This window comes from Lutjanus erythropterus, chromosome 2, assembly GCF_056507025.1.
Source record: "Lutjanus erythropterus isolate fLutEry1 chromosome 2, fLutEry1.hap2, whole genome shotgun sequence".
NCBI classification, from domain to species: domain Eukaryota; kingdom Metazoa; phylum Chordata; class Actinopteri; order Lutjaniformes; family Lutjanidae; genus Lutjanus; species Lutjanus erythropterus.
In genome coordinates this window covers 18,049,526-18,074,982 of record NC_139318.1, presented here as the reverse complement: position 1 = coordinate 18,074,982, position 25,457 = coordinate 18,049,526, and the positions used below count along the sequence as shown (strand labels likewise).

At 40.0% G+C, this 25,457-nt stretch overlaps 1 protein-coding gene across 5 annotated transcripts in view; it reads left to right on the top strand.

Moving 5' to 3' along the window:
- The window catches only part of dlgap4b (discs, large (Drosophila) homolog-associated protein 4b), a 172,896-nt gene extending 150,696 nt beyond the window's left edge, over positions 1 to 22,200 (top strand). For 3 of the 5 annotated variants that reach the window (XM_084730415.1, XM_084730393.1, XM_084730400.1), the window contains 6 exons: positions 7,184 to 7,623; positions 10,310 to 10,398; positions 12,007 to 12,494; positions 13,845 to 13,936; positions 18,226 to 18,396; positions 20,536 to 22,200. In XM_084730415.1, coding sequence (XP_084586541.1) covers positions 7,184 to 7,623; positions 10,310 to 10,398; positions 12,007 to 12,494; positions 13,845 to 13,936; positions 18,226 to 18,396; positions 20,536 to 20,778 — 1,523 coding nt within the window. In that variant the 3' untranslated portion in view covers positions 20,779 to 22,200. Of the gene's footprint in view, positions 1 to 7,183; positions 7,624 to 10,309; positions 10,399 to 12,006; positions 12,495 to 13,844; positions 13,937 to 18,225; positions 19,074 to 20,535 lie in introns of those variants that run through there. The other 2 variants (XM_084730423.1, XM_084730406.1) reach the window with 2 other exon arrangements.
- Positions 22,201 to 25,457: the final 3,257 nt, after the last annotated feature.

The following is a 25,457-nucleotide window of genomic DNA, read 5'->3' as shown; positions in this document are numbered from 1 at the left end:
GGGATGTTCCTGGCGATTAAATTCCGTCCATTAAACGCAAAATTTAATTTAGACTAGTCGACTAGTCTAACACTAAGAAAACACTCAGAAAGCAGTTAAAATTTAGCAGAATGTATTAATTAATTATTTAATTTAATAATTAATGTTAGACAATTTGAAGCCTTTAATCACAGTCTACAATCACCAAATCGTACTTTAAATGCCACTGAGATGCACACTACTTTGCGCTGTGCAATATAAACTTTACACACTAATGTACAAAACATGACAACAACTCACTAAACGCTTCACCTTTTCAGACTGAAGAGGGTCACAGTCTCTGCAGGTAAAGGACCCAGAGCAAATGTTAGCTGCCAGCCTGACACACAGTGTGGCTAACATTAGCAGTGCTAGCAGCAGCAGCAGCAGCTCCGCTTGCAGGTTTATGTCAGGTTTATGTCTGTGTATGTGCTTAATGTGGTCACATGTTTCTCCAGTTGAGTGAATATATATCAGCTTATTCTGTCACAGTCTCCATTAATGTGTCTGAGTTTGCTGATATAAACATCCGCGGTTGCCAGGATGATCGGTTCATTCACGTTGGGTGAGAGGGGCTGCTGTCTGACAGAGCTGCAGCCCTGACTAGTGGCATGCGGCTGCATAAAATCTTAGAGGCAACAGATAACTGGCATCATGCATGAATGAAATATTGATAAATATTTTATTTTTAAATATTTTAAACTATTAGTATTTCTGGTGCTGACTAGCATGGGTGGGGACGTTTAATCATATAGTTGTCCCCGCCATGTGATGGCAACCATACTGTTAAGGGGTCATACTTTTACCTGTGTCTGGACATGAAAAGAAAACATGATACAGTCCTTATGACAGTAAAATGGGCTATTTAACCAATGAACTGCAGTATTTCTTTTCTTATTAGAAGAAAATGTGGGTAAGAACACTGTTAATAAAGTCCTGTAGTGCTTCAGAGTTGCCTGCCCTGCAAATCTCCAAATATAAGAAAACATATTTGTTTTGCACTGTGCAAGCACAGGAGAGTTTACTGACTAAATCCACTCTTATTCTGGGTTATATAGTTTTGTTTGTTTGTTCATTTGCTTGTTTTAAACAAGAAGAATCATCAAAGATTTGATAACACAAGCTATGCTAAGCTCTCTCAGGCTTTCACTAAACCCAGCTGGAATGAACTGGATGATCTCTGAGTTAAATATCAGCCTAAAGCAGACTGCACATGTAATACCGTGCTTCAGTAAATAATAGGGGAGCAAACCCACAAAACCACTCAGTTACTCTTGAAAACTCTCTGAGAGGAGGACCAGGAGGGCCATCAAGCCAGTTGTGGTGCATTAGTTCAGGCTGACACAATTCTCTGGAATAGTAGACTGACAGCAGTTTGATGACAACTCACAGTTCAAGAGGTTAATCTGAAACAAATATATGTGAGATCATATGAGTTTGGTGGTAGATGAGGTTACAGACATATTGGAGATGAAGCTAAGACGTGGATTACAATGAACAATGACCCTTTTGTTTGAGTTTTTTCTCAGCAGCTCACATGTTTGCTGCAAGGCTTTGTCAAATTCCTTGATGACCTGTTGAGTTTTCTGACCACAGTGTTCAGCGAAGCAACACAAGGCCTGAACAGTGTTTGCTTCATACTGTGCCTCATAGGGTCATCAGATGCTGATTAAAATTTCTCTCATGTAATCACAGGAAATTGTGACTATTTATTGCAATCTCAGTATTTATGGTAGTTTTGCTCATATGCAAATACTTCAAATTAACAGAAAGGTTTGGGCTTACTGATAAGAGGCAATAAAAGAAGATTGAAAACAAGCTAGATTTTAAATTTGTCCAAACACATACAGTGTGTCATTTATGTACAAATGCCCCACATCATGTTTTAATGATTCTTAATTAAAAAAGTTATGATTAGTCAGGAACAGTCATAGTCGTGGCTTTAAATATGTAAGCTATAGCTATTTACAGACTGTGTGGGCTAAAACTAGTGCTGGATATCGGTACTCAATACTTTTAAGATATCAGTTGAAACAACCCAGTATCAAGTAGTATCGAAACTTCTCCAGGCAAACGATATGTCCGACCAATCCTTTTTGTACCCAGATCTAGAAAAGACTTAATCAACATGGTTTTGCTTGATGTAGGTTTCTACCATTTAATGCAATGCAGTGATTTGTCCATGACCACATGTAGCTACAACCTATGCAGTCTGTGGTGTGGTGAAGTTGTAGTTGTAGTTGTTATTGGTATTGGTATCAAAAGTTTTCCCTGCTCTAGCTAAACTGCACAAGAAGCCTTATTCTCCTTTACCCTAATTCACTGCATGTTCACAATCAGGTAGCCAAACTCAATAAAATATGCAGTAATTAAGGCCAGTGTATATGATGGAAGAGTGGCATTAGAGTGTGCCAGAGACCACCAAATTTGGGTTTTTAACCCCCAAATTTTTCTCCAACAGGCTCCTTTTTCCCCACTGACTGACTGCTCCATATCATTGTGTAAAGCTCTGTTTATGAGTTATGCAGTTATTAAGTTATCACAAAAGTAAATGTACTATCTTTTCTAGGGGTGTCCCGATCCGATATTGATATCGGATATCGGTTCAATATTAGCCAAAAAACAAGTATCAGATTTTATCGGACTGCATCTAAAATCTCCGATATAAGAGCTCCGATAAGCAGTCCATTTTCTGCTCCAGCATTTCTATCCATAGGTGACTCTGGTTGCTGACTATTGTTCTCTGTTTGAGTAACATCACTTGATCAAGCCTTTTCTAACATTCCACACTACAAAATAAGTATCGCCCAATACTCAAGGCTGCAATATCGGTATCGTATCGGAAGTGAAAAAGTTGTATCGGGACATCCCTAATCTTTTCTGCATAAGGAAACCATACCTTTACGGCCATATTAATGGTCATTTCTATGGACACGATTCAATATCCTAAGAGAAAATAATACAAGTGTAGACAGAACTATGGCTTATCAAAATCGCAGTATGCTCTACTGCAATTTTCAAATTACAGGATGTGCAATATTTTTTAAAGGCGAAATGTGTGTCAAAATACCATTTTAGATTAAATATTGTGGTGCTGCAGAGGTCCCCTGACCAACACATCATTCTCTAGACTTTAGAAAACATTTTTGTTTAGTACAGAAAAAAAATAACACATCATAATTGCTTTAATGTGTTTTTCAATGAAAATGAGAGTAATGATGTAAAAATGATACTTTCCTCTAATATCGCAAATCATATCACAATTGCAATATCAGTCAAAAGAATTGCAAATGCATATTTCTTCAAAATTGTTCAGCCCTAGACAGCACCGATTAGCTTACTTCTTCTTTGTGCAGAGGTGTTTATTGCATGTCGCCCAACGTGCTGCGTAGGATGCAACAATGGGTAACTGCAAGCTTTCTAAAGGCTAGCTTGACAATCCCAAATATACAGCCTGGTTGGCTAAGGATTTGAAATGGAAAAAGAAAGCTAGATGTTAAATTTGGTCTGAAAAAGTCTGAGAAGACTGGAAATTTGTGTCTGGAAATGTAAGAAATTTTGAAATGGGAAATGTGTCTGAACCAGGCCTAAGGCACCCACCATGTAATTTTATTGGAAAATCATTTGATTCAGTGAACATCTATCATCTGGTGGTACTGCACTGACAGCACTCTCTAGAAATTCTTTCTGCCTCAGTTTCATCTTGTGGAAGGGTAATTGATGATAATATTAGACTAAAAAGGCATTACAAAAATGTCTAATGCCTACTGTGTATCCACAAATTAAATGATTGTTTTAATTACAGTTTTTTAAATATAAAACACTACTGTTAATACACTTTGCATTTTGTACTATCTTATACTTTTACTAACAAACATTATTTCTCTTTGCTCAGCCTCAAAATACAGTTTTCTCCCCTCTCTGTCCATCCTCTCTCCTCTGTGATCTTGTGCAGGTTCCATCAGTTTCCACTGTTTTTTCCAGTGCGGTGTCAAATAAAGCATCTGTTTAAGGGATCATATAGTCACCACAGGGTTCATAATGTTATAAGAAAATTCCCTGTTTAGATTATAGATTATAGTAGTCCGTCATCACACACTGCCATTGCTATGTGCAGTATGTAGACTGAGAGGATTTCTGTGGTCTCTTGATAGAAGGCATCAGATACTCTTTGAATTTTCCTATAGGCGACAGTAGAGCTTTTGAATCTTTCTATAATCTATCCACGTGAGAATTCTCTTTCCTCTTACTTGCATTTTGTAACCATCCAGATGAATGAATACAATGTCTGGTCTCAACTACACACAGTTGCAATTTCTTGCTACTTTGGACAATTTGTAGCCTATTACAGATGATACCCTCTTTACGTCACTGTGTGAATTCTTGCTCACAGACAGGCCATTTATTCTGCTCTCACTGATACAGTTCAGACTGTAAGGGAAGTAACCATTGACTAGGCAGTGGATTTGTTTGGTAGATAAGATAAGTGAATGAGTGGCTCTACTGTGCTGCTAAATAATGTAGTCGGACATAATAATGTTATACAGGCAGAGGACAGAGCAGTGAAGGGAGATGTTTGACTGAATCTTTTTTTGTACAATAAAATCTGCTTTTTATGTTGCGTGCTCCTGGACTCACGCTGTGTGGATTTCACTTAAGCCCACATAAAAGTTCCCTCTGTAAGACGCCCAGCTTTAGATTTTTAACCCTGTATATGCTTCCATGTGACCATGAAACTAAGCAGTGTAAAGGAGTCCAGTATTAATGAGGTTTAGCGCTTTTAAAAAAGTTAACTATGCAAGTTCATGTCATACATTATAATGCTCCTCTTACTAGAGAGATTTGTCTGAGTGATTTCTTTCTCTCCTCTACCTCTATGGTTAATGTACCTCTCTATTATATCCTTTATAGCCCGAGGGTGTATTTGGTCTGGCATCAGGGAGTGGTGCAGATAAATTACTTCTTCCAACACCTGAACTTTACAACCACATTGCCCCTAAAAGTCAGATGGTCACCAAATTGCTTTAGTGAGTTCATCACCTGACTCACGATAGAGGCTTTGAAGTGTGATGTGCATGTGATTTCATTCAGTCACCTCTATGGAACAGTATGTTCGTCTGATTTGATTTTCTGCTTTGAGAGATGCTTCCCTGATTCTGATGGTGTTCCAACTTTAATGCAACAATGTCCCTGTGTATTCATGTACAGTATGAAGCGTCCAGATCTGGACATGCTGTTGTAACTTCTAAGTCAATTCTGAAAATGATGCTGATAAATCAGTAGGACGATGCTTCAGGCTGTTTTCAGTACTACAGTATTTTTTGTAATGGACCTTTGTAATGCAGATTCTGATTTCCATTTTTTTTTAAGGGTCTGACCTGCAGATTCCAATTTTCAGTCTTTCGAAGACCTATCGTTGATAGCATTCACAAACATTTTTGCAACTTTTCTTGTAAAAAGAAATTGGATGGGCATAATAAAACACTGAATATTTATGAAATATTGTTTTACATTTTCTCCAGAAGTCTTCCAGATTACAGCCGTAATATAATATTATAATATTAAGATTGTGTACAAGAGGGAGCATGTTCTTGTGAGATCTTGTGGGACGCAATTTCATGTGATCTCATGTGGAAGCAAATGTAAACAAACTGGAGACAGATGCGGTGCAACAATTTTGCTATAGTAAAGCTTTGCATTAAAAAAAACAGAAGGAAAAGTTAAACAAGTCAGGATGAGAAAATGTTTGAGGAGACACGTCAACACAGGTTGTTTATTCCTCAGCAAGAACAGGAGGTGAGATTTTAACTGTCAGTGTGTGAACAGCAGTCTGCTGCTGGCCAACATTAGCCTGAGGAGATTGAAAGTTTACCGCTGTTCGGCGACACCATCAGGTGCTCAGCTGTTGCGTCTCTTTGTAGGCTGTCTGTCTTTTCTTTATCCTGTTCATGGAATCTATCACTAACACTGACTTCATGCAAACATGTGTCTGTGATCAGCGCTGTTGTGGATGTGATGTTATGGTCAGTTTGTCTGCTGCGCACATGACGTGACCATCATGCAGAGTATTTGTGCGAATATGACGGGCACAGAATTGGATATGTGATGCTGACCGGCCAGTCACCTGTTAGGGTGGGTCACACTGAAAACTGGCTCCGGTCTCTGGTCAGTCGATCGGTGCATCCCAAGCCAGTTTGACATGAAATAGTAGGGTAAACACAGGTGTTGCCAGTAATACAAAATTAAGTTTACATTTGTTTCAGTCAAAAGTCACCCTTCCATCCATAGTACTGAACCTTTAGTCCCAGGAACTATGTTTAAGGGAGCTAAAGTTTTTTGAAGTTTATTGAAGTTTCCTTCAGCCTGTTGTTATCTGTGCTTACATCACAGTCTAAAGACCCACAAAGATGAGGCAAATTAGTCTGCTGACATATGAAAAAGTGGCACGTTTTTGCATGCAACCATACAACAACAAGCACAATTTCCAGTTTCAACTTTGTCCTTAGCATAAATGCTCAGTATGGACCAGACTTCATCATTGGCCCATCTATCATATGCTTTCCTCTGTAACTCTATGCCGATGTGCTGAAGCACAGTTCACAAAACCAAACTGGTTTGTGGCTGCAGATTTTGAACAATGGTTGCTGAAATAAAATAAATAAAAAGAAATATTCAGCGCTGCATCTGCAGCTCAAGTGTTCGTGTACTTTTGGAAAGTACTACCCTCCAACCAGGGACTTTTTGGGGGGTAAAATAATTTTGCTGAATCTTAATTTAGACCCTGGTTCCTGCGGTGGACATGCAGAGTTCCTTCAAAGGTTCCTAATCCCTGGGGAAAGTTTCTGCAATGGAAACATGGCTATTAACAGGTTGCTACTATTGTGCATGTTGGCTCACTGGAAAGGCTCTGCAAAACTAAATGGAACAGTAAATTAATAGTTGGAATTAGTATCATTGGCAACACCTGTGTTTACCCTACTATTTCATATCAATATGGCTGCCATGAAAATGGCATGCATATGTTGGTTCTATTAGTGAGTTCACGTGATTAGGGCTCAAACATTTGCTAGAACATCTTTTGCTGTACCATTTGTAATCTGTTTTTTTTTTTGTTCTTTTTTTCTCATGTCTTTTCCCTGTTATCCCCTCCTCTTTTCTTTTTCAGTTTCTACATGCATAACCACCTGTAAGAAGGCTGCTCCTCCGCCAGTGCCACCCCGCACAACCTCCAAGCCCTATATCTCTGTGACAGTACAGAGCAGCACAGAGTCAGCCCAGGACAACTACCTGGACCAGCAGGACCGGAGGTCAGAGGTCAACAGCCAGTCAAGCCACGCTCACAGTAATTCCTCTGACAGCCTTGACAGCACCCGTGCCAACAGCTTGGCCCGGGGCATACCCCGCCCTCCACACATCATCCCCACTCCCATTGCCACTCCGAGAGAGCCACTTGCCCCCACCACCTCCAATGCTTCCACTGAGACAAGTGATGCAGTCATCCAGAATGAATCCCTGAAATCAGGATCAAATAAAGGGAATCTAGTGGCAGAGGAGCCCCTAGTGGCACCAGTACCCAGACGGAAACTGTCCTCCATTGGCATACAGGTAGGCAATGGGACTGTTGTGCTAAACAGGCCAGGTACAGTTGAATTAGTGTCGTTACCACATATTATTTTAGGTGAAGTTGTATGAGGTACTTATCAGTAGACAGTCTATTACCTATGCTAATCAGCGTCCCTTAGTTAGAAGAAGCAGTGAGGGGCATTTGTGGACAGGGTCAGCAACAAAACGTTTTAACCACTTAAAAAAAATTAATATCATCTTTAAGTGAAAACAATATTTATTTAGAATATTTGAATATTTTATCTGCTTTGCTTTCCCACAAATTTTCTCTTTACCAAACTCTATTCATAACAAGGACCACACCATATTTTCGGAATAAAGGCTAGTTTATTGGATGGTGACAAGATTTGCTGGAGACAGGAAGAGGGCCATGTGCAGAGGGATGGTAGGGGTCAAAGAGAGGGATGTAGGGACCAAGGAGAAGGATGTAGGGATCAGGATGAAGGGTTTGAGGGATGAGGTGAGGAATGAGGGGGTCGTGGTGAAGGATGAGGGGTTTGAGGAATGAGGGATGAAGGGTCAAGATGAGGAATGAGAGGGTTGGTTTGTCATTGAGCTGCAGGGCTAAGAACCTGAGGGGTGAGACTCAGGGTGGAGGCATGTCTTGATGAGCTTTGGTGCTTTGTCCCCTAAAAGGTCAGCTGGACTGTGACAATGGGTTCTTTGAACAATGTTGCGGTTTTCACACATATTGGTATGGTAAGCTTGAGAAAATTGGCAGCCAAGGATGAGAGTTAGTGGAGAAAATTAGGTATCTCATATGGAGGGGTTTGAATGTGACAGATGAGGAGATTTGATGTCAGAGGTGTTTCATGTGAGCTGGGTTACTTTCTTTTATATGCCTTTGACATGTGGATGTGCGAATGGTAACGTAAAGGGCCAGAGCTCCAGTGATTAGTTTGATAGAGAAATTGGTACCATCAAGATAGATTTGATGGTTGATGTTTGGATTTGAGAACTGAGTGAGTGTAAGTAATGAAGCTGTTACGGATATGATGTCGATAGAAGGAAACTCAGAGCCAAGCAAGGTATGAAAGGATTAGAAGTGATGCTGTCCAGTATAGCGTATGGAGAGGGTTTGAGGAGTTGGGCTCTTGAAGATGGCATCTCACGAGGCAGAAATTGGGTGGAAAAACTGAGGGTTCAGTTGAAGATTGAGGCAGGAATGGAGGGATCGGAGTTGGCTGAGGACGGAGTCTGGATTTAAAGCAGTGACAGTGGCTGAATGAATGAGTGTGACTCTTTGGACTGCTCCTGCCCCCAAAAAACAGCAGCAGTGATAACTGGGTATGGTTTGTAGAGGGCAGAGGAAAGAGAACGAGGACAGTTCTGGAGGCCATCTTTTGCACTGGAACTGCTGAAGCTGGTTGAGGGTGATGTGTTGGCATAGAGTTGATGTCTTTTTGAAGGGGTATGTGGTGGTTGTGGAAAAGGAAATACTGTTCCGTTCCAGTGGAGTGGTGGCTCTGTTTTACAGAAGTCCGATGATGTGGTCATGGAGAAACAGACAGCGGTCAATGGGGTCGGTAAATAGGAGAGAATGGACTGATCTTGAGGAAGGAATCATATGGCTAAAAATAGAGGTGACACACTGACACTTGGTTCTGTGAATAGGTGAGGAGGTAGTCTAGAACTACCTACTATCTAGGAGGTAGACTCTAGAACTATACAAGGAGATGTGGCTACTTGAAGGCGCTGGTAAAGTCAGCCGACCAGGAGCCATGGTTGGCTAGGCGAATGGGGTTGATGAGGGATGGTTGTGTAGAATGTAGAAAAATCGGACTGAGGACAGAGTTGTTGAAGCTAGAGGTAGTGCTGCTGTGGGGAGAAGAGAGGTCGATTATGAGTCTATTTTAGCTGTACTTTTGAGTATGGTACTTGAGTACTTCAGCCGCTTTAGCTCAATGGCTAGCCAGGGCTAGTTGATAGACCAATACTTTAACAGTCATCGACTCTTTTTTTTCTTTTGACTAACACTAAAATACCTTTTGTTGCTGACCCTGTCCACAGTAGTTCATGACTTAGCTTCCCTGCCAGTGGCACTCTCTGCTTCTCCTAACTGAGGGCATGCTGACTACTGTCCACTCACCATCAATAATTACCTCATACAACCCCACATCAAATAATCTGAACTATCCCTTTAATGTTAACACACTCAAGATAGAGCCCTAGTCACGGTGTTTTCTGAAGTGTAGCTTGATCTGCCTGTTGAGCTTGAATCCAGGAAAAATATAATTTTTAACAGTAATCCTCTGTGGTGCATGGCTACGTCTGAGTATGTCACCTCAAACCCAAAAATGTGCTCGTAAGCTAAAGGTCTCAGTAGGGTGAAGAGCCCTCTATCATTAGAGCTGGCTGTATACTGTAATATAGAAGGCATAGTTGTGTTCCCTCTCCACCATAACTTTCTCTTCTGTATGTGCTGAAATAGCAGACCTGTTCTCCATTTTCCATACCCTGCCTCAGTCAGGGTAACCATTAATTGTGACAAACCAAGCGCAGAATTGTACAGATTTTTTCTGTATTTTTCTGCTTTTCTTCCAATGATTCATCTTTGGGAAAATTAAAATTGATTAGGGGTCTATGTAATCATTCATGCTGGGATTTTTGTTTCTGAGTTAATGTTTGTAATTGTAACTTTATCATTTAATTGTTTATGTGTTCCAAGGTTGACTGTATTCAGGAAGTTCCACGAGAGGAGACCCCGCCGCTGGCCAAATTTCAGTCAATCGGAGTACAGGTGGAGGACGGGTGGCAGTAAGTCCTCTTCCTGTCCTTGTAACAACGTGAGGAATTTATATTCTAGCAACATACTGCTCTGACTATTCTTTCCCTTAACAGGAGCTATGTAAATGTGAAGGCTGTGTGAATGTCAGTCTGAAAAGTATCTCTGTGTGTGGTATTGGTGGTGTGGAAGTCATTCCTAGCATGAGCATTTACTATTTAAACTTGTCCCTGCTTATTGTACATTTCAGACCCACTTCTAGGTTATTGCAGTGTAGTTTGCATTCTGTACTCGTGATGTTTTGAATGCCAGGAAGTTCTGGGACGCCTCATGTTTCCTCCTCTATATTTTCTTACTTTTGCATGCCGCATTTGGTGTTTTGTATGTAGCAGCTGTTCTGAGTCCTGGCTGATATTTTGTCAACATAGCCAGCTGAACAAGAGTCCCTCTACTTATTTGTCCACTGTCCTACCTACATATTTATTCATGTTGTACTCATTTGTGCTTCTTTGTGACAATCCCTCAGCTGTGTTTGTTTTGGATCAACAAATGCCAAAATGTGGTTTACCCTGTGTTGTTCCAGTCTCATGCTGTTTTTGTCCACCCTCTGATATTGGTTAAGATTCTTCAATCAAGCACTCATAATATTTCATTATCTGACTGAATTGGCCCTTCTAAGCATTTCCTGTGTGATAACAGGAAATGAAAATGATGTCAGACAACATTTATGTTCAGCCTGTTCTTCCATTTGCCATATGAAAACAAGAAGTGTTCTATTATTAAAGCAAGTCTCTGATCGATCCTGTTTATTTATATCTGTATTGACCAGCAGAAGAGACTCTGTGACGAAACTATGTTCCAGTAATGGAGACATCATTCTTGAATAATTTAATGTTTTCTTTATCCACTGTTACACTGGAACTGCAGCAGTTAGTTGATTAATTGATTAGTTGTAGGGTTGCAAAGTTTGTGTATTTTCTTAACTGACAATTGAATACACTAACAATAGATTAATCATTAAGAAATGCATGTTTTTTTCTTTTTTCTTTTGTTTTTTTTCTAATTTTTTATTATTGTAAGTTTCAGTTTCTTTACTCAACAAATGGCTCTGCTAGACGAAACACTGTTAAATGAGACTCAATTAGTGCTATTTCTAGACTACTGTTTATCAATTAATACATAGGTTAAATTCTTAATGATTAATCAATTAATGGTTCATCATTAACATCCCTGAAACTATCAAATTAATCACCAAGCATTTTTATAATCAGTTAACTGTTTTGAGTCCTTTTTTTAATAAAAAATTATCTGACTCGAACCTCTCAAATGTGAATATTTTCTGGTTCCTTCAGTTCTCTATGACAATAGACTGAATATCTCCAGGTTGTGGTCAAAACAAGACTTTTGAGGACATCCCCTTGGTTTTGGGGAAACACAGATCAACATTTTTCACCATTTTATGAACCAAACGACTAATCAATTAATCGAGAAAATGATCAACAGATTAATCAATAATGAAAATAATCATTAGTTGCTGCCTTTTATAACAGTAGACAATGGAAGCAAAATTAGACAAAAACTAATTTTAGTGCTATGAAAAGGCTCATCTGTAACAGTGAATCTCACCCTGTTTGTTTCAGACTCAGTCGCTCCAGTAGCATGGCCTCAAAACAAGAAACAGACTCAGAAACACAGGACGTCCCTGTCATCACCCATATCAATAATGTCAAACACTCAGAAAAGAAGGTCATGGTCAATAGTGCTAGCCAGTCCATGAGCTCCCCTCCTGGACAGGACTCTTTAGACAACGGAGACACCACTGGCGAAGTCTCTTCACCCCCACCACCCAGGCAGATCCTCAACCGCTCCACCACAAGAAGTAGCTCTTCCTCCTTCTCAGAAAGTTTGGACCCAGCGCTGGACCCCTCATCTCTACCACCTCCAGACCCCTGGCTGGAGAGTGGCAATGGGAGCAACAGCAGTATTCCCCAGAGCGTAGGAGGGGGGACACTGTGTAGGCGAGACGGCCACTGGTTCCTCAAGCTGTTGCAGGCTGAGACGGGACGCATGGAAGGCTGGTGCCAGCAGATGGAGCAGGAGACCAAAGACAACCAGCTCTCAGAGGAGGGTAAGGCTGCCAGGGTACAACCGACAATCCATTAAAGGTTGTGTTGTGAGGCAGTCAACAGGGTAGTTAAAGTTAAAAGTTAAAATCTGGATGCCAGCCTGCACACTCTGGCAATCTTTACAAAATCTATTCCTTTTTGTTTCCTTACCAAAGCCAAAAAAGATCTAAGATGATTCATTGACTGCTAGGGATGCAAAAATAAAATAAATTATTATATTTGATTACATTTTGAAGGAATAGTTCAGATTAGTTGAAGTGGGCTTTGTATAAAATACTTATTGATAGTCAGTGTATTACCTACAGTAGATGCTCTTGGGTTAGCATAAGGAACGTCTCCTGTCATCTCATAAATTCCACAAAGTTATTTGGCCCAGAAATATCTTAACAAATGTACAGTCAAAGTATTGCTGAAGTCAAGTCTTGAGCCTCTGTTGCTGTCTGAAGCAGAACAGAGCTCAGTTTTAGGGTTCTGCCTCAGGCCCCACAATCACTCCATCAGACATACACAGCATGGAGGGGATGAGGCAGTAATACCTGGGGTTACCACACACGAGCAGGCCTGTAATCCCCAGAATTACACAAATCTACTCTGGAACTGATTAAACCTCCAGATTAGATTAGTGGTTCAACATCAGCAGTGAGCACAAACACAAATACACACTGGACCCACAAACAAACAAACAAACACTGGGAAGGGTTTAGATGCTCCGTTCATATCAGAAACACTGGATCAATGTATGAACAGGGCTGTATGCGTGGTTGTGAGGCCATATGTTTTATGTGTGTGTCTGTTACAGTTCAGTAGTCATCATTAAATCTGATACAAATCTGTACCCCAGAGCTGGATCTCGCCACGCTATAATCACATTGCCATAACTTTGCTGTCCAGTGATCAGATAGGAGTCCCAGTTTTGTCAGGGCAGATGCTCGTCCTAGTTTCCACACAGCAACAGACTAGCATAATGACCACTGACCAACAGAAGGCTGGAGTATCTATATAAGCTTAGATGCCTTTTAAAGAGGATAAAATTGCCCAATACACTGTAATCCTCTTCGTGCCACGCTGTGGAGCTGCTTGGGCAATGCATTGCAGGTCACACCTAAATGTATAGACACCTGCATTAAGATGTCAAAGTTGGTTTGCATCAATCCAGAGTTATGTATGTAAACTAGAGAACTTATTGCTACACCTTCAATACAGGCAAGTCTTGTTATGTACACCATGTTTTCTAACCAAAGACGGAGAAAAGACAGAGTTTGTCATACATAGCTTGAAAAACAGGATGCCCCTGACGTAAACAATCAGAAAAGGGATTGTTACAAATGTGTTGACTTTTGTTCTCTCCTCAGTGCTGGGAAAGGTTCGCAGTGCAGTAGGAAGTGCCCAGCTCCTAATATCCCAGAAGTTCCAGCAGTTCCGGGGACTGTGTGAACAAAACTTGGTGTGTATAAAGCCTTTCTGTGATGCTTCAACTCTACAGGTCTGCACAGTCCTTAAAAAGTCAAAAAAGTTGGAATTTTAGACCCAAAAATGACAGGTGTTGCAAAATGGTTGGATTATAAAGTTGACGTTACGTTTAGATAAAGTTTCATTAACTTCAGTCTTGCTTTCAAATGTGTTTTTGTTCAAAAAATAAAAGTATTGATTACGCTTAAATTACTATAACTATAAAACAAAACCAGCATGAAACCAATGATGACTAATGCAAACTGCCCAGCCCAGTTAGAATTTATTTTAACACACCCAGCTAGAGTGTTGGGATGATGTAGCGTCTCCTCTCATAAAAAAAAAGGGTACTTCTAGAAGTAATAAGTTAACATTGTTTCTGTTAACCTGTTAAACTAATACAAGTAAGTACAAGTTCAGTGAGCTCTGGCTCAAGAACATCACATTTAGTGCTTGGTTGAAGCCAGTTGAAAACAGCTAATTTGAAGCTTGGTGCACGATGTGCAAGAAAAAGCTCCAAGTAGGAACTTTTGGTGTAAAGTCACATGGGAATTTAGAAAAAGGTAAAACCATTGTATAAAGCAACCATTTTCCATATTCACATCAAAAACATCACTAAGTCTGGCCCCAAGTAATCCTGGGACTCTGATTTTCCTTCATATGCTTCACACGTTTTTGTCAGTATGGTTGTGAAATGGGTCTTAAATTACTTTCATAATAAATTTAACTTGTTTAAACCTGCAGGAACCCTTACAGTGAGACTCACATCCTGGGTCCCAAACCAAGTGTTCCCATATTTTGATAATGCTGTCTTCTGCAAGATATGCTTGCCTCGTTGCACATGAAGGCTTTCACACAAAAGAGAACTTCCTAATCTGGGAACAGCCATGATACTCAGCATATTAGGCCTACACAGAATAATGCATGGTGGCCCACAAGCACAAAATACAAGGAGCTTATAATAAGCCAATAAGCCATTCCTCTCTGGTGACGTGTTTTACTGGAAATAGCATTATACAAATTGTAGCCAATGACCAGCAGCACATGACACTATAGCACTATGGCTTCCCACATTAGTAAACCATCTGTTTTGCCCGTTGGTTGATCTGCAGCTCAGCTTCCAAAATATTGGCCAGATGAACATGGCTAGTAAATCATGTACTTCTGCACCAGCTTGACTGAACAAAGAAAAGGACAGAACAGTACAGGCAAAACATTTAACATTACATACCTGTACTTGCGACATGAACAGGCACACTTACACATCATACAAAGATGTACTGGTCTTGAGGAGATTTGTGGAAAGAGAGAGAAATTTCTCATTATAACATATATTTGAAGAAAACCAAACTGAGCTCAAGGCTGTATGTAACAAAATGATCTAATCCAAACCTGAAGCCTGATACTTTGTCAGGGCCCATCAGGCTTGGGACAGGTAGCAAGAAACAAACCAAAGGAAACTTCACAAGAGGTTTCAGAAAACAAAATCATGTGGCCACATCAGCTGTCTACTGTTAAATGTTGTCATTATTACTATGCTGCTGGATTTTGCATTGTGACTAAATTACACGGGATGCTGCATGAAACATCTGTCGTAACATGCCTACGGCAGAGCACATCCATTATAATCAACTGCTACTGCAACCACACAAGCCTTGTGCACCCATACGGGCATCGCCCTGCTTATCTCAGTTTTTTCAGTTTTTTTCTCTCCCTCTACAGCCCCTCTAACGGGTAAAAACTTCATCATACAGTAACCAAAAAATGAGTACTATTTAAAAATAATTAAAATAAATACCTGATTGTACCACAAGCAATGTACCACTACAACTTATTGGGTGTTTTTACATTGCACATTAAAATAAATCACATCATTAGTTGTGTGTAGATGTTCCTAGATGAGTTTAAAAAAGTCTAGTTATTTAATTCAGAACCAGTTAATACAGCCCGTGCTTCTGAATCCTGCATAACCAACTGTATTATCACTTGTCAAAAGTCAGTATGCACACAGTGAAGCCAGTCATCTATCGTGTTTTAAAACTCCTCATAAAACACAGCTGGCATGCAAACATATGCTACAACAAGTGTCAAATCCATGTCCCATGTATTTCAGCCAGCAGTTAAGCAAAAAACAATGAATACTTCATATACACTGATATTACTGTGACGTGTACTGTCTCATGACTAAGTCTTCTTGTCTGTATTGGTGTGTAATTTCTTTCATTGCTTTTGCAATGCGAAGTTAACATTTTGCATGTTACATATTGGGTAGCTCTCCAGAATAGAAACGTAATCATGAGCAATAATCACTCTGCTGTTTTCTAAACTTCACAGGTCTGTTAGCATGATAGCAACATAGCACATTTGTTTTGCCCAGAATGTCTGAATTCAGCTACATCAGTATGAGGAGTTGAGTGGAGCCTGCACAAACAGTCTGCCTGGAGCATTACAAACAGTGGCTGTGACAGAGGAAAACAAGTCAAAGCAGGATTTACTTTTCATCTGTTAGACAGATTTGATCAGGCTTTGCACAAACGGCAAACATTGAGGCAGTTGTTTGTAAACAGGTGAGGGGCTAAGTCTGTTATTAGATTAACTTTGACAGTGGATTCTGAGTTATCACATCTCTTTGTGACATTCTCAAACTTAATGTTCCTTTGTATCTCTCTGGCTCAACATACAGGCTTATTTTACTTTGTTGTGTTGAAGCAGTTATAATATTTAAAGTATTTTTTTATGTTCTTATAAAGGATAAAGTTCTGTTATGATCCATTATTTCGGTCTGGAGTTCATCTGGGCATGAGAATTGAGCTGTGAAATGGCTCCCTCTAGTGATGAATATGGAACAAGCTGCACTGACTGATAAGTATGTAAGTAATACAGGGCAGAAGTCTAGTTCAGTAATAAGCTGCTCTAATAAGCCAGTAAATACTTTTTGTCGGGGCAGCCTGATGGTCTTGGAGTGTGAGGTGCTGACCATGAACCACCACTTCCCTGTCCCGAGAAATTTTGTAACATGCAGCTTCCTGTCTCTCATGTGTCTTTGCATGTTTTCTTTATCTCTCTACTGTCAACTATGAGAGTGCCCCTAGAAATAGTAACATTATACCAGATCCACCGTCACGCCAATCACACCTGAAGGAAAGCAACAAAACAAAACAAAACAGACAAGCAGGACAATGAGCACTTTAAAGTACAGTGGAATCAAGGTACATGAGTACTGAGAGAAAAACACTATTCTGCTTTGACATTTTGACACAGTTCATTTAGAATACAATGAAAGTGCTCTTTTGAAACATACAAACCTACGTTCAATACTGAAAAAATGTTTGCGTCAGAGTGCTCTGGGCTCTAATTTGAGGTGCTCTTGTACTCTCTTTGTCGCCGATGAAGGCATGATGCTGAAACATCTCTAAGTTTATTTGTTTTAAGGTCTAATATGACGATGCCATGACAATAAAGGCATGTCAAATGTTTTTAAAGAATTTGCCTTGGAGTTTTTTGTGACTTCTGCTTTTGTTTTAGTGGTGGAACCAACCTCTTCACAAAGCCTTGGCTGCCAAAGTTGCATCAGCACAATAGATATAAAGTCAAATAACACTATTTTCAAACAGGGACATTTTCAAAAACTGGGATGGGTGGTGGTGGTGGGGACCCACAAAAAGTGATCCAGAGATACCCCACCTGCTGCCCTCATTCTCACATTAAGGACACATCTAGGTTAATGTATTTTTAGAATTATAACCTAGTTTTTACATCCAGAATCTTCTCAAACAAAGTAGAACTTTATATATCGGGTGATTTTTTTCAATTTATTTATTTATTTATATTCTATCATGTACAAGAACCATATCTGCAGCTGAACAGCATGGATCAGGGTTTGTGCAGGTGGTTAACACGTCTTAAATCCAATAGTCTAACTGTTAGGCCTTAAAATGTCTTACATATGAATTTGACAGGTCTTCAAAATAGAATTAAGTTACTTCTATAAAGTTGCATTAACATCATTCTAACTTTTCAGTGGGTCATGGAGAAAACATTGTATCGATCACTCTGTGACAACTAGAAAATAAAAACATGGATGCAGTGAAGGTAGACTCAGTCTTTTCTGTGTTATGTTATTTCCTGTTCCTTCATGGCTAAAGAGCCATTTAAAAGCCAACTTGTCAGAGACTATACCACCTGTGCTGAGCATTAAACGTCTACACTACAATACTGACCTCTCTCCTCATCATTCATTGGTCGTTCGTTCATTTTCACCATCCTTCTCCCTCTTTGTGTCAGAATGTGAATGCCAACCCGCGGCCCACAGCTCAGGACCTGGCTGGTTTCTGGGATCTGCTGCAGCTCTCCATTGAAGACATCAGCCTCAAGTTCGATGAGCTCTACCATCTCAAGTCCAATGACTGGCAGCCCGTACCATCTGCGGCTGCCCAGTCGCCCCCTGAGCGGAAGGTACTTCCCACCCCTGCTGCCCAGTGCCCTGGCTGGGGTAGGAAAGCCGCCGAAACCGGCCTCTCTCCTCCCACCACCACCACCATTTCTCCCACTCTTTTTTACCTCCCCTTTTTGACTTCCCCTCCGTCCCTGCGTGAGATGGACTCTATAACAGGGCCTCCCTGTCCAGTACAAAGGGGCCAGAAAGATCCCTTTAGACATGCATGGAAAACTTCATCTCAAAGAGGGCTGTTGTTGGTGTGTTTTTAAATGTGAAGCCCTGCTTTGAGCATGCATGTGTCACCTAGCTGATGTGTGTGTTGCAGTGGAGCATGGCTAAGATGCACTGGCTCATGTGACCGAATGCAGTCTTGCGTTTGCTCCCTCTCTGTTTAAATGTCTTTGCTTGTGTTTGTGTGTCTGTCGTTGTTTCTAGCTCTCTCTCTGGTCTGTGGCGTGTCTTTCTATGTTTGTGTGTGTGCATTAAGTAGGGTCGGGTATCATTTGGATTTTATTGATTCTGATTCTACTTATTTATTTCAGCTCTTAACGATTCTTGATTCTTTAAGTGTCCTGTAGTCTTCACAGCCAAGTTGTGTGAAATACTTTTTACCAAGGATAAATTTTATCAGTGGAAACACTGAGCTAAGCTAACATTAGCTACATATCCCTTACAACGGTGATCTCTTTTCTTTTTTTTTTCTTTTTTTTTTTCTATTTCTGGGTTTACTTAGATTACAACAGAAAGTATCCTGTTCTTGTTAAGTGTTTTGCAGCAGAGCATTTTAAACTGATGTGATTGTTACAAGGCCCACAAAATTTGTGCTATGGATGAGAGAAGACATATGTCACATCCCACGACCAAGCCCACCTTTACAAAGCGCTGCAAAAGTAGTCAGTCAGTATGTGTGTCAGTGGCAAACTCTTCATCACAGGTTAGTTAAAAATGTTGCAGAGTAAATTACTTGTATGCTGATTATGTCCGTAGATCAAAGTGAATCAGAGAAGAGTCTTACTGATGGTGGGATTTAATTTAATTTAGAGTTTGGTTCAACAGTACCAAAACTACTAAATAAAGTGTTTTAATGATATAAAATGTAACAGGTGTCCAAAATACATTACCTGAAGATTCAGTAAGATAGTTGTAAGACAGCTTTGTAAACTTTGATGGAGGCAGACTGAAAGCAGCCCTGTTCTTTCATTTTTCTGTAACAACACTTATCATTGTTTGGCAAAGGCATGGCATAATTGCTTATCTGACTGACTGTTTAAACTGGCAGAGACCTTGGAATTTGTGTTGACCATCAGCCAAATTAGAGTGGTTGTTTTCATCCAAAAAGGAGTTGGGGCATCATGCAGGAGTAAAGTACCCACATCAGTTGCTCTCATCCATTCACCAGCTAGTCAAGCAACTTTGCAACAGCTGAATAACTAAGAATAATGCTAGACTCCCCATTTAATAAGATAAAAGCAATAGGAGACAGGAAGAAATACACACATTCAAGTCACATCTGTAGGCACAGACAGGTAGCCAGGTAAATATACAGTAGGTGTTTGCAGTACATGGTTTAATCTGAATCTACCACAAGTCAAATTTGCACAGAAATGGATAAGCAGAATTGAAATAGAAATTTCTTAATGATTCCTTTGGACTTGATTCTTATTTGGAATCGGTTCTTGATGCCCAACCCTAGTTTTAAGTTTATGGATGTTTTTACCGCTGTATCTGAGATACTCTTGTTTTATGTTGCTTTACAGTGCAATTGCATTGACTGTGTGTCTTGTGATTCTTTTTATTGTGCTTTAAGTTTGATCTAATGTGCCCATCAATTCATGTTACCATTTCCTGTCTTTGAAAATTGTCATGTAAATGACTGTTTTTCTAAATGTTTGCCTATTTTAATCAGATGTCTGTCTGTCTGTTTTTCTGTTTATCACACAACCCACTAAATGTTATTTGAAGCTTTAACAAAAACAATCAGCAGTCATAATGTCTTTGTCAAAGTCCTGTCTGCTAAACCTGCCTTAACAAACAGAGCCTCTTGAAGACAGTTATCAAAGTACATTGTCTCACTGTCTTGTATCTGTCTTTTCTCCTCCTTCCGCACACTGCTCTCCTCTTCTGTCTGCCATGTTTCATCACTCCTGACACCACAGGACGAGGAGAAGGCAACCCCTCCAGCGTCAAAGAAGCCCGGTAAGGGACGACCATTGCTGGGTCGTGAGAAGAGCGCCGACTCCTCATCCACCTCTTCTTCGGCCTCGGCAGAGAAGCAGAGACAAGAGGCTCGCAAGCGTCTGCTGGCTGCTAAAAAAGCTGCCTCCTTTCGCCAGAACTCCGCCACAGAGAGCGCAGACAGCATCGAAATCTATGTCCCCGAGGCTCAGACTCGCCTCTGAGAGAGACAGTGAAAGGGAAGGATGTAGAGTCGGATCAAAGGACAGATAAAGTGTTGCTGAAATATCTGGAAGAAGGAGAGGAAAACTTTTGCAATGCAAATGAGCTACTCTGAGTAAACACGGATGGAGGTGTGGGGGATGAGAGATCAAATTCCTAGAGATTGGGAGCGGTGGGGGTGGCTTTGGGCATTTTTTGACACACTCTTACAGTTATAGGCTGGTCCTGGTGGCATCAAACATTTATTTAACAAAACAGAAAATGACAAATTTAACTTTTGTGGACACGACAGACTTTGAAGCAGGAGACTCCTCATTTGAGGCTGCCATTGAAAACCTCAGCTGATGAACTTCTTCATTTCTTGTTATTACTCTTGATATCATAAAATTGTTAATGAAGGTATTGTTATTACAATGATTATATCCTAAAGAATCTATATGAAGACTGTTTTAAATGTTCTTCTATCTTGGCTATAAGATCTATTAAGAAGTGGACAGAAGGCAAACATTAATGCTCTTCTGTCTCCCATCGTCCTCCTCTCTTCCCAGATCATTGGCCATCTTGTAGCTTTGCACAACACCACCTTGTGGCCATCACACACACTCACACACTGCACTCACACACATTGCAAACTCACACCTATGTATGTCTTCCTTGTATTTATTTGTTACTTCATTCATCCTTTTTGTTTTTGTATAAAAATTCATTTAGATCTGGTTATTATGAATATTTTTGGTATGATGAAACTGAAAGTCAGATTTGAAGGAGTATTTATATAGGTCCTAGCAATTAACTCTTCTTGTGTGTATGTCCTTCAAAATGTTCTTGTGTCAAATATTTTAAAACACTGGTGAGAATCTGTAAAGTTTAGTTTCTTAATGGTTCTGAATGGAAAGCACATCGATATTAATGATGACTGAGCCTGAGGATCTCTACTTCAGAATGTCAGTGGCCACAATATTAGTTTCGTTCAACTCCTCTTTAGTCTATTTTGCTTCTTCTTTCAGTCCCATTACCTTTGTTTTTCATGTTTGTGCTGTAACTGCGGATATGTGAATATTACAGTCAGGATTTTTTGTTCCATCTGTCATTTAATGCTTTAAGTGCTTTTATTAACCTCATTTAGCGTTCAGCTTATACATCTCACATGAATCTAGGGCTTTTTATCGATGTAACGCAGCAGCAGGCTGAGTATGCAGGATGATACTGTGTTATTGTTTTGGGGAGCGACACATAAGGACATGTGTCTCACGGTTATTTTTATACTTTGTTTCCAAAAGCATTTTTGATTTATTTTGCCTCAAATCACTCAACAAAATCAGTCTTGTTATCATTATTGTTTCCCCTCATTGAACATCATCCAAAGTACCTGCACTTTTTTTATTCAAAGAAAAAAATATTTAATTAAAGCATTACATACATTAGTCATTGTGTTTTCATCATTTTTAAAATGCTACGTGCTTCTTTTTTTCATGGAGGATTGTGAAAGCCAAAGATGAATTCACTTGTTTTAAATTCATCTCATGTATGTAAATGTCAGCAGCTCGACAGTAACTGTGCTTACTGTGAAAATAGATGGACTGTAGCCACAGCACTGTTTTACAGGTTTAACATTTTAATGCACATGCCTGGAAGCTTAAAGTGATTGAATTATTTGATGTGGGGTTGTATGAGGTACTTAACCATCCATAGATGAAGGTCAGCAGGACCCCAGTTTGGAGACACAGAGAAGAATACCAGCAATGCCCTGCTTTGGACAGGATCAACAACAAAAGATATTTTAGCTACTTAAAAAAGGACCTAAAACTTTAAGCATACGCTGTATTTAGAATGTTTTCACTGCTTTTACTTGTTTAATTGTTAGACAGTCCTTTTTGACAGGAATCAGCTGTTATATTATCCAAATTTCTCAAAACCAACCAAACTCTGTTAGCGAAATAAGTAATTTTGTATCACAGAAGTTGTGCGTCTACCATTGCCTTGATCACTTAAGATTGTTTGTGTTATTCTGTCACTTCTGTTAAACATAGCCCTTAAACACTATATATATTAAACGGATATAGAATATGGACATTTCTTTAAAGTGGCTAAAATACCTTTTGCTGTTGATCCTGTCTACAGCACTACATTGTTTATCTTCCATGCTGGTGCTCCTACAACCCCACATCTAATCTGTACTATCCCTGTAACTAGAACTGTCCATCGCTACAGTAATTTCTGAGTTGCTTTGCAGCGTTCAGGACCCTCCTCCCCTACTTGAAAAGTTTCTTTTCTGACCTGTAGAGGGCACCAGTGGATAATTTGCAACCCCCAAATTACAGTACATTGTAGTATACTGTATACACACAATGGAAAGACATTCACACTATATGACTGCATTCAGCCCTGACCTGTTTTGCATTAAGGGGACACATTGTGTGGATTACACATATTTACAGACTGAACCCAGTTCCCAAAACACAAAGAGGTATGGAACAAACAAGGCCTCTTGGTTTATGAGTTATTCATGTAGACACACTTAAGGATTTCATTCTATATCCAACACTAAAGTCAGCCCTGACATGCCTTACATCAACCACAGTTCTTTGCCTGTCTTCCACTCACATTTGGTTTCTTCCAAATGGTAAGCAAACAAAACCTGACTTTCCCTCCCTAATTAGTTATGTTAAACTACTGCAGCGTCGCTCCATTGCTGTTGGTTGCTGCAGTGCCTCTTTCTTCTCGCCCACTGTGACCCAAAAATGCAGTCTGGGGCTTTGAATTGGAAAAGCCTGATGACCACCATTCTCCTTCCATGTTGGCAAGAGCTTTCTCTTGATGGTGGGCCTTTGTTTGCCTGCTGTGGATGACTCTCAGTAAGGAAAATGGCTCAGGGGTGTCAATAGCCTGCCCCCTTGTTGCTGTCAATGCCCCCCCTCCATTTGACTGGGCTGGATAGCATTGTTAGCACCTGACGGCCTTTTGTGTTACTCCAGCTCGGTCGTTAGCTTGATTTGATTTCTGACTGCCAGGAAGGTTGTGTGTCTGACAAGTTGTTTTCCTGAAAGAAGCTATGTGGTGTCAATATAGGAGTCTCTCATGTTTCCACAAATATCAGACAATTTGTTATTGACACATTTTTGATGAGCTCTGTCATGTATGTTGAATATTCAGTCTGAAAGGTATAATATGCAGGATTTATCGGTCACTGTTCATAAACGCACAAGAAAAATAGTTAATTGTTGAGTCTCATTCCCAAGACATCACATTCTAGGGGTGCCACAATTATCAGAAACCATGACTTTGAAGTGCTGTTTTCTTTTCTTTTCTTGGGATATGTGCCAGATGCTGCAAGCGGGCAGGGGTAGAGAGACAAAAAAATGGAAAATCCTGCATAGTATGCCTTTAAGAATCAATAATTAGTAAGAGAACAATTCTTGTACGTGTAAATGGCCTAGCTGAAAGGCAATATATTGCAGAATTTATTTTTATTTCCCCTATGCAAGCACTGTCAGAGTATTTTAAAACAATTTCATAACATATTATTTCCATTTTTTCCACATTTGCCACATTTTCAGCCCTAAACCCTGCTGTCACCCTTCCTCACACAAAACTGTAGGCCTGTGCTGCACATCAAACACGGTGTGGCATCTCAAATATGCTGAGGGAAGCAGGGCAGGACCACAGAGAAAGTGTTTTGGTCATCTAACCATCACAAACTGAGATGCTCTTCCAGCCTGTTGAAAGTTGGGTGTGTAAAGTACCCAGAGATGTCAGTGACATACTTTCTTAAAGAGAGAAAAGAGAGCTCATCTCATACATTTCAACAAGGCTTCTCTTCAATACACACATGTATCACTGGGGACACACCTAGGTCTATTTCCTGGGTAGGGTTATCCATGACCCAAACAGCTGCACTGCAGGGGGTCAGTTGCTGTAAAGCCATTGATTTGAGGGTGATAATGGTCCACATGTAGGTTTGATGGATGTGGCCTTTTCAACTCAAAACTATCACACCACAACTATCAGCATTTGCTTAGTCAGCAGTCTGTTTTGGTAAAGCTTTATTTTGAGATTTCAACACTTGCATTCGGCTGCACTCATTCAACCGTGATAAACAACAGTGAAGTTGGTGGAATATGTTGATAAATCCAGAAATACAAAAAGGAAAAGTTTAAATGTTCATTTACAATGTGGCTATGGTCAAACTTGTGCCATATCTTCTGTGACACAAATGCACCTTTCATTTTTCACTTTCTTTTCTTGAAAAATTATGTAATTATGTAATTCAGATTGTCTTACGTATTTGCCACTTTTCTGCATTCCAGGACTGAGAAAAAAAAGTCAGTAGAGGAAGTTTTATCCCAGAGAGAGAGAGAGTATACCTCAGCTGGGGTACCAGTGAATCCACACACATACAGTAGTCCAAAGGCCTGCTTGCAAAAAAACAGGCTCATTAGAATCCCTGCTTTGTTCCACTGAGTCAGGCGTAAAACTGGGGAAAGGGGTGAGGGGCAGCACCTTTCTGTTCTTACCACAAGAGATATGATATAGCAAAAAGTGTCTGTAAAAATATTAGAAGAAATATTTTATGAAGCAAGCACATATTTTAAAACCTAGGATCTGTTCAGTGTAGTAATCTATAGGCTGTGTGTATGTCAGGGTTTGTGGGGGTTTACTGTAAAAGAGCTGTATGGCAAAG